The 10,737-nt window shown below is 38.8% G+C and overlaps 1 protein-coding gene across 1 annotated transcript in view; it reads right to left on the bottom strand.

The window, feature by feature from the left end:
- Positions 1-208: 208 nt before the first annotated feature.
- The window catches only part of LOC115179521 (gastrula zinc finger protein XlCGF26.1-like), a 43,856-nt gene continuing 33,327 nt past the window's right edge, over positions 209-10,737 (bottom strand). Inside the window, exon 2 of the mRNA XM_029741129.1 lies at positions 209-1,535. Coding sequence (XP_029596989.1) covers positions 286-1,535 — 1,250 coding nt within the window. The 3' untranslated portion in view covers positions 209-285. The remainder of the gene's footprint in view (positions 1,536-10,737) is intronic.

Genomic DNA, 10,737 nt, shown 5'->3' with positions numbered 1-10,737 from the left:
GATGTTGTGAAGCTCTTCCCACAGTCAGTACAATAATACGGATTATCTCCTGTGTGTATTTTTAGGTGTTTTTTGAGCTTTGATAGAATGGGGAAAATCTCCTCACAATGTGGGCAGTGGTGAGACCTCTTAGCTCTGTGACCTTCCTGCTGTTGCTCTCTGGATGTAGAGAATGTCTCAACACAGTCTCCTATGTGAACAACATCAAAAGAACCAGTCAGTTGGTGAGATATACATGACTTCATATCAGTAGGCTGTACAATACAAAAGGGGAATAAAACTATTCTAAAAGTGGGTAAGAGTAAAAAGCTGAAAAGGGGCAAAAGGATCACAAGGGTTAGTAACTAAACTCTTCCCACAGACAGAGCAGTAGTAAGGCTTCTCTCCTGTGTGTATACGTTGATGTGTGTTTAAATGGTTCTGTTGAGAGAAACTCTTCCCACAGTCAGAGCAGATGTAAGGCTTTTCTCCAGTGTGTGTTCTCAGATGAACTCTTAGATCAAATGATGTTGTGAAGCATTTTCCACAGTCACAGCAGGAGTAAGGCTTCTCTCCTGTGTGTAGACGTTGGTGTTTCTTGAAGCTGCTCTGTTGAGAGAAACTCTTCCCACAGTCAGAGCAGACGTAAGGCTTTTCTCCAGTGTGTGTTCTCTGATGAACTTTTAGATCATACGATGTTGTGAAGCATTTTCTACAGTCAGAGCAGGAGTATGCCTTCTTTTCTATGTGTATACGTTCATGTGATTTTAAATGGTTCCGTTGAGAGAAACTCTTCCCACAGTCGGAGCAGTAGTAAGGCTTCTTTCCTGTATGTATATATTCATGCGATTTTAAGGTACCCAAACGGGAGAAATTCTTCCCACAGTCACAGCAGGAGTACGGCTTCTCTCCTGTACATATACATTGGTGTGCTTTAAAGCTACCCTGGTGGGAGAAACTCTTCCTACAGTCAGAGCAGAAGTAAGGCTTAATTCCTGTATGTATACGTTTATGCAATTTTAGGGTACCCAATCGGGAGAAATTCTTTCCACAGTCAGAGCAGGAGTATGGCTTCTCTCCTGTATGTATACGTTGGTGTGCTTTTAAGCTACCCTGGTGGGAGAAACTCTTCCCACAGTTAGAGCAGATGTAAGGCTTCTCTCCAGTGTGTGTTCTCTGATGAACTGTTAGCTCAGATGATGTTGTGAAGCATTTTCCACAGTCACAGCAGGAGTACGGCTTCTCTCCTGTGTGTAGACGTTGGTGTTTTTTTAAGTTGGTCTGTTGAGAGAAACTCTTCCCACAGTACGAGCAGGAGTAAGGTTTCTCTTCTGTGTGCACTCTCTGATGAATTGTCAGAGCCTTTGATGTTGTGAATCTCTCCCCAGAGTCAGTACAGGAATACAGATTCTCTCCTGTGTGGATTTTTAAGTGTATTTTTAGCTTTGATAGAAATGGGAAAATCTCCTCACAATGTGGGCAGTGGTGAGACCTCTTAGCTCTGTGATCTTCCTGCTGTTGCTCTCTGGATGTAGAGAATATCTCAACATGGTCTCCTGTGTGAGCAACATCAGAAGAACCAGTCAGTTGGTGTGATATACAGTACCAGTCAAAAGTTTGGACACACCTACTCATTCAAGGGTTTTTCTTTAACAATTTTCTACATTGTAATACCAAAAGCGTGCAAAGTTGTCATCAAGGCAAAGGGTGGCTACTTTGAAGAATACAAAAGATAAAATATATTTTGATTTGTTTAACCTCTCTAGGGTATGTGGGACGAAATCGTCCCACCTCCTCAACAGCCAGTGGAATCCTGTGGCACGATATTCAAATACCTTAGAAATGCTATTACTTCAATTTCTCAAACATATGACTATTTTACACCATTTTAAAGACAAGACTCTCGTTAATCTAACCACACTGTCCGATTTCAAAAAGGCTTTACAACGAAAGCAAAACATTAGATTATGTCAGCAGATTACCCAGCCAGAAATAATCAGACACCCATTTTTCAAGCTAGCATATAATGTCACAAAAACCAAAACCACAGCTAAATGCAGCACTAACCTTTGATGATCTTCATCAGATGACACTCCTAGGACATTATGTTATACAATACATGCATGTTTTGTTCAATCAAGTTCATATTTATATCAAAAACCAGCTTTTTACATTAGCATGTGACGTTCAGAACTAGCATACCCACCGCAAACTTCCTGTGAATTTACTAAATTACTCACGACAAACGTTCACAAAAAACATAACAATTATTTTAAGAATTATAGATACAGAACTCCTTTATGCAATCGCAGTGTCCGATTTTAAAATAGCTTTTCGGCAAAAGCACATTTTGCAATATTCTGAGTAGATAGCTCGCCATCACAGGCTAGCTATTTTGACACCCACCAAGTTTGGCACTCACCAAACTCAGATTTACTATAAGAAAAATTGGATTACCTTTGCTGTTCTTCGTCAGAATGCACTCCAAGGACTTCTACTTCATCCACAAATGTTGTTTTGGTTCAAAATAATCCATAGTTATGTTCAAATATCCTCTGTTTTGTTCTTGCGTTCAAGACACTATTCGAACGGTGACGCGCGGACGCGTATCGTGACAAAAAATTTCAAAATATTCCATTACCGTACTTCGAAGCATGTCAAACGCTGTTTAAAATCAATTTTTATGCGATTTTTCTCGTAAAAAAGCGATAATATTCCGACCGGGAGACGTCCTTTCCGTTCAAAGACTCAAAATCTAAAATGGACTCTTCACGTGCACGCCCGTCTCATTGTTGTCAGATCGACCACTTACCAAATGCGCTACTGTTTTTCAGCCATGGACTGCAAAGTCATCATTCAACGTTCTGGTGCCTTCTGAGAGCCTATGGGAGCCTCAGAAAGTGTCACGTTACAGCAGAGATCCTTTGTTTTCAATAAAGAGAGTGTAGAAGGCCAAGAAATGGTCAGAGAGGGCACTTCCTGTACAGAATCTTCTCAGGTTTTTGCCTGCCATACGAGTTCTGTTATACTCACAGACACCATTCAAACAGTTTTAGAAACTTTAGGGTGTTTTCTATTATATGCATATCCTAGTTTCTGGGCAGTAGTAATAACCAGATTAAATCGGGTACGTTTTTTATCCGGATGTGAAAATACTGCCCCCTACCCTAGAGAGGTTAACACTATTTTGGTTACTACATGATTCCATATGTGTTATTTCATAGTTTTGATGTCTTAACTATTATTCTACAATGTAGAAAATAGTAAAAAATAAAGGAAAACCCTTGAATGAGTAGGTGTTGTCAGGATTCACCTAGGGATCATGATTTGGGGCTGTACAAATGTTTGATGTATTAGAATAATTGATTATGCTTATGTTATATTAATAGAAGGGGAGGGGTTATAAGACCCCCTCCCTCCTTACATTTATATGGTTTTAGACTACAGATTAACAATATATATATATATTCATTGTAGAAGTTTAGTATTGTTCTACAGTTGTATTTTAGTTTTCTCTCTCTCTGCCTCATTATAAAGAGGCCCCTCTTAGAAATGTGTGAGTTAGACAGAACTCTGCAGCGGAGTGAAGGAGATAAGACTAGGCAAATATTCCACAATAAATCAACTTTGGGGGAAGGGGACATTTACTGCTAAGTGTTTAGCTAACAATAAAGGCCCTGTTTATACAGCTTTGTAGGCTGGTTCTGGTCCCAGGAGTAGAGGATGATAACGTAGGCAGTGACATCATCAGGGCGCGACTTAGGGTTTAATAAAACAACTGGAGACCTTTTGTTTGATGCAGAACTTACTCAGAAACATGCATGCTATGTTCCTGTTTGTCAACTTCTGTCTGCAATTGCATTAATAAAGGTTTTTGAATGATTTAATTAAAGATATTGTCATAATACTAATTTCACCAATGAACCAATGATTGACAAGGCAGGAAGTAAGGAACGAACCCTAACAGTGTGTCCAAACTTTTGACTGGTACTGTACTTATTTTATGAAGCTACATCTGCATTACTTGCTCTTTGGGGATTTTAGGCTGCGTTTCTGTTAAGCACTTTGTGACAACTACTGATGTAAAAAGGGTTTCATAAAATACATTTGACATGTAAGTGCTTTACAGCAACCCTGCCTAAAACCCCAAACAGCAAGCAATGCAGAAGTAGAAGCACAGTGGCTAGAATAATTCCCTAGAAGGCAGGAACCTAGAAAGGAACCAGGCTCTGAGGGGTGGCCAGTCCTCTTCTGGCTGTACTGGGTGACATATATACTCATATCAGTAGGCTGTACAAAACAGGGGAATACAATTATTCTAACAGTGGGTAACAGCCAGGGTTGGGGTCAATTCCATTTAAATAACAGTCAATTCAGAAAGTAAACCAAATTCCAATTTCACATTTTGTTAATTGAAAGGCATTGAAGAGAATATGAATTTCAGTGTATTTCCCAAAATATCTGGAATTGACCCGAACCCTGGTAACAGTCCAAGGCAAAATGAGTGAAAATAATTATCCATAATCATCGTCTACTCACTATCACAAGGGTTAGTAACTACACAGACTCATTTCATAGAACTTTAAAACACTGGCAGTTTGTCTACTTCACTTCTTTAGTCTTACGTAAATTCCGGACTATAAGCCGCAACTTTTTTCCCACGCTTTGAACCCCGCGGCTAATATATAGATTTTTCCCACTTTCTAATTTTTTTTCTCCAAAAAAACATTCTGTCACGTGCTCAGTTTTTTGGCGGCATGAAGCTTTCATTAGACCAATGAAATTGCCGAACGGGTTAAGGTCAAACAACTTTTTTGTTTACTGTTTAGATTAAATCGAGCGCTCTCAAACTTCCCATCATTCTGATTACGGTAGTCATTTTGTCACCCTCATCATGGCAAAGACACGGAGAAATGCATATGATGCAGCTTTCAAGTTGAAGGCGATTGATCTGGCTGTTGGAAAAGGAAATAGAGCTGCTGCACGGGAGCTTGGTCTTAATGAGTCAATGATAAGACGTTGGAAACAGCAGCGTGAGGAATTGACTCAGTGCAAAAAGACAACTAAAGCTTACTGCTAATTTTTTATTTTTGTTACAAGCCGTGTTTCGTTAAAGCCTGTTTATTTTTGTTACAAGCCGTGCTTCGTTAAAGCCTATTTATTTTTGTTACAAGTGTAACCGATGTGAAATGGCTAGTTAGTTAGGAGAGGGACGGAACCTACACTGTAACACAAGCCGTGTTTCGTTAAAGCCTGTGTAAAGTTCATTTGTTTCAATGTACCGGTAGGCACCTGCGGCTTATAGACATGTGCGACTTATTTATGTTCAAAATATATATATATTTTTTAATTCAGTGGGTGCGGCTTATATTCAGGTGCGCTTAATAGTCCGGAAATTACGGTAAAGGGAATTTGGTGGTGCTGTACTGTAACAGCGAGTTGAGCCAGTTGAAAGTATTGACACCAGAGATATATTGTTGGTGACTGTGTGCTCCGTCATTAGTTTAGTGTTTTTTATTCATTTACCTGAGAGGCATGAGGTCTGTGTGGCGTTGAAACTGTTAAAATCATCCCAGTGTGGAGATGAAACACCTATGTGTTGCAAAGCCACATGCTCTGTCCTCTCTGCTCTACCTAGGTGTTTTAATGTGGATAATACAGAGATAATACTAATACAGAGATAACCACTGATCTACCTAGGTGTTTTAATGTGGGTAATACAGAGATAATACTAATACAGAGATAACCACTGTTCTACCTAGGTGTTTTAATGTTGGTAATACAGAGATAATACTAATACGGAGATAACCACTGATCTACCTAGGTGTTTTAATGTTGGTAATACAGAGATAATACTAATACAGAGATAACCACTGATCTACCTAGGTGTTTTAATGTTGGTAAAACAGAGATAATACTAATACAGAGATAACCACTGATCTACCTAGGTGTTTTAATGTTGGTAATACAGAGATAATACTAATACAGAGATAACCACTGATCTACCTAGGTGTTTTAATGTGGGTAATACTAATACAGAGATAATACTAATACAGAGATAACCACTGCTCTACCTAGGTGTTTTAATGTTGGTAAAACAGAGATAATACTAATACAGAGATAACCACTGTTCTACCTAGGTGTTTTAATGTGGATAATACAGGGATAATACTAATACAGAGATAACCACTGATCTACCTAGGTGTTTTAATGTGGGTAATACAGAGATAACCACTGTTCTAATGTGGGTAATACAGAGATAACCACTGCTCTACCTAGGTGTTTTAATGTGGATAATACTAATACAGAGATAATACTAATACAGAGATAACCACTGCTCTACCTAGGTGTTTTAATGTTGGTAAAACAGAGATAATACTAATACAGAGATAACCACTGATCTACCTAGGTGTTTTAATGTGGGTAATACAGAGATAATACTAATACAGAGATAACCACTGTTCTACCTAGGTGTTTTAATGTGGGTAATACAGAGATAACCACTGATCTACCTAGATGTTTTAATGTGGGTAATACAGAGATAATACTAATACAGAGATAACCACTGATCTACCTAGGTGTTTTAATGTGGGTAATACAGAGATAATACTAATACAGAGATAACCACTGATCTACCTAGGTGTTTTAATGTTGGTAAAACAGAGATAATACTAATACAGAGATAACCACTGATCTACCTAGGTGTTTTAATGTGGGTAATACAGAGATAATACTAATACAGAGATAACCACTGATCTACCTAGGTGTTTTAATGTGGGTAATACAGAGATAATACTAATACAGAGATAACCACTGATCTACCTAGGTGTTTTAATGTTGGTAAAACAGAGATAATACTAATACAGAGATAACCACTGATCTACCTAGGTGTTTTAATGTTGGTAATACAGAGATAATACTAATACAGAGATAACCACTGATCTACCTAGGTGTTTTAATGTGGGTAATACTAATACAGAGATAACAACTGATCTACCTAGGTGTTTTAATGTGGGTAATACAGAGATAATACTTATACAGAGATAACCACTGTTCTACCTAGGTGTTTTAATGTGGATAATACTAATACAGAGATAATACTAATACAGAGATAACCACTGCTCTACCTAGGTGTTTTAATGTGGATAATACAGGAATAATACTAATACAGAGATAACCACTGATCTACCTAGGTGTTTTAATGTGGGTAATACAGAGATAATACTAATACAGAGATAACCACTGATCTACCTAGGTGTTTTAATGTGGGTAATACAGAGATAACCACTGCTCTACCTAGGTGTTTTAATGTGGATAATACTAATACAGAGATAATACTAATACAGAGATAACCACTGCTCTACCTAGGTGTTTTAATGTTGGTAAAACAGAGATAATACTAATACAGAGATAACCACTGATCTACCTAGGTGTTTTAATGTGGGTAATACTAATACAGAGATAACCACTGCTCTACCTAGGTGTTTTAATGTGGGTAATACTAATACAGAGATAATACTAATACAGAGATAACCACTGCTCTACCTAGGTGTTTTAATGTTGGTAAAACAGAGATAATACTAATACAGAGATAACCACTACTCAACGTAGGTGTTTTAATGTGGATAATACTAATACAGAGATAATGCTAATAGAGATAACCGCTGCTCTACCTAGTTGTTTTAATATGGATAATACTAATACAGAGATAACCACTGCTCTACCTAGTTGTTTTAATGTGGATAATACTAATACAGAGATAACCATTGGACATGCATTTTCCATTATGCCATTGTGTTTATCACTTCAGTTCCTTAAATCTGTAGTTTGAAGCATATACAGGGCATTATACAAGACCCCTTGACTTTTTCCACATTTTGTTACGTTACAGCCTTATTTGAAAATGTATTAAATGCATTTTTCCCCTCGTCAATATACACACACAATACCCCATAATGATAAAGCGAAAACAGGTTTTTAGAAATTTTAGTAAATACCTTATTTGGTAAGTATTCAGACCCTTTGCTCTGACACTCGAAATTGAGCTCAAGCGCATCCTGTTTCCATTGATCATCCTTGAGATGTTTCTACAACTTGACTGGAGTCCACATGTGGTACATTTAAATGATTAGACATAATTGGAAAAGCACACACCTGTCTATAAGGTCCCACAGTTGACAGTGCATGTCAGAGCAAAAACCAAGCAATGAGGTCAAAGAAATTGTCAGTCGAGCTTCGAGACAGGTTTGTGGCGAGGCACAGATCTAGAGAAGAGTACCAACACATTTCTCAAATCTCTGTTGGCTGGGCTCCCTGCTTGTGCCGTCAAACTCCTGCCCCACATTGGGCGCAAACCTTTTAAGGGCTTCTGAGGGGCGCAGCGGTCGAAGGCACTGCCTCTCAGTGCAAGAGGCATCACTACAGTCCCTGGTTCGAATCCAGGCTAAATCACATCCGACCGTGATTGGGAGTGCCATAGGGAAGCACACAATTGGCCCAGCATCGTCCGGGTTTGGCCGGGGTAGGCCGTCATTGTAAATAAGAATTTCTTCTTCACTGACTTGCCTTGTTAAATAAAGAATACGTTTAAAAAAAGTTTGTTGCATGCCAGCAAAGCCACTACACAATACTAAACAATACATTAATTGCAATATAACGGTGAGAAACGGTGCCCACAAACTGTTAGGGCCTATTACGTTCTTAGATACAGTATACATATCTCCCTGGCATATTACATAATTTATGCAGCAGCATACAAGACATTTTTGGACTCACCTTGTTGTGCTGTGCTCACTTGAACAGGAAGGTTGCGCGGCAGTCCTTCGTGGGCATATTTTGTCATCAAACTTTGTCATCAAAGTCTGGCATTCTCTGGATTAATGGTGCTTTCAAGACAACTGGGAACTCAAAGAAAAAAAAATGATGACGTCAGTGATCTGGTCGTAGCTGTAGAAAGAGGCCTGAGGTCCCAATTTACAATTCCGAGTTGGATGAAAGTTCAAACTGTATTTTCCCAGTCGTTGCTTGTTTTTCCCCCGAGTTCCCAGTTGTCTTGAACTCCCTCAAGTCAGATTTTGCAGTACCGAGTTAAATTGTTTTGAGCGCGGCACAAATCAAGCTCCATTGACAGCATGGCCCATGTTGAATGTTTACAATTTTAAACTAGGAAAAGAGCCCCTTCATCTTAGACTTGGTACCACACAGCCACTCCACTGAATAGCAGGTTAATGATCGCTTTGCAATGCTTGCAGTTAGCCACTGATTCCTTCCAAACTTCTCATTGTTGAATTTGCAATTTCCAACTTGTTGTGTAACGTTTATGTCAAATGGCCGATGAGCACCGATACGTTTTATCTATAATTTCTCATTATTTCTCTTCATATGACAAAGATTAAAAAGGATTTGCCAGTAGATTGTCAACTTGATTCATGATGATGACTGCTAGCTCAGATTTTGAAAGTAGGATGATGACATGATCAGTCCAATCAAAGCGACTGTAGATATAACATGATTTGACGTTATTTTATCTGTGGACAATGACCTTGAGCCTTCTTGGATGGGCACTTCGAATGTAATTATTTGGCAGCACCCAAGGGGCTTGAATTTTCAAGTTCTACCCTTAGACTTGGCAGTGAAGTATTGTCCCCATGAATGACAGAACACTTAGCCTATCACGGCGCAACGCTCTGTATTTTCTGCTGGCTTGCCCCACCTCGACAGAAAGCAATGAACTAGACTGAAACACCTGCATTTTGGAGCTGCCGTACTCAAGAAAACAGACCGTGTCTGTATGCAGATTTATTAATTACTCAATTGTATATTTTTTTTTTTACATTGTTTGCAAACAGATCTTTTTATTTCTCACTTTTTTATTGCTAAAACTGTGGGGCTCAAAACAGGTGGCCCACCTGCCCTGAATGATGGGTCGCCACTGAACACATCTAGAACACTGCAGTCCGTCTGGGTGTTTAACCTTCCCAAGTTCCCCCATGTCACCCTGCTCCTCCGTACATTCCACTGGCTTCCAGTTGAAGCTCAAATCCACTACAAGACAATGGTGTTCACTTACGGTGCAGCAAGAGGAACTGCCCCATCTCTACATTCAGGCTATGCTCAAACCCTATATCCCAATCCGAGCACTCAGTTCTGCCACCTCTGGTCTCATGGCCGTCCCACTGCTACAGGAGGTCAAGCTCCCTCTCAGCCCAGTCAAAGCACTTCTCTGTCCTGGTACCCCAATGGTGGCACCAGCTTCCCTCTGATGCTAGGACAGCAGAGTCCCTGCCCATCTGCCCGAAAAGGTCTGAAACCCTACGTCTTTAAAGAGTAATCCCCCCACAAAATACAAATAATAATAATACAAATAATAATAATAAAAATAATACAAACAATAATAATACAAACAATAATAATACAAATAATAATAATAATACAAATAATAATAATACAAATAATAATAAAACAATTAATAATAATAATACAAATAATAATAATAATGTGACACTTGTCCTACGAACACTGACTAATTGAGGAGAAATGTATTTACTGTGATATGTGGTTGTCTTACCTGGCTATGTTAAGATGAATGTACTTAATGTGCTGGTGACATCACAGGGTCAGAGAGAACTCCTGACTGTAGTCATACAAAAACACTCCCTGCACTCAGCCCATAAGAACCATTCATATTGTCAGATCTAATATGAAGTACTGAATACAACCATAAGAACCATTCATACTGTCAGATCTAATATGAAGAAC

The sequence above is a fragment of the Salmo trutta genome, chromosome 39 (assembly GCF_901001165.1).
Source record: "Salmo trutta chromosome 39, fSalTru1.1, whole genome shotgun sequence".
NCBI classification, from domain to species: Eukaryota; Metazoa; Chordata; class Actinopteri; order Salmoniformes; family Salmonidae; genus Salmo; species Salmo trutta.
The sequence above is the reverse complement of the archived record's forward strand: the minus strand, read 5'-3'. Positions and strand labels throughout refer to the sequence as shown.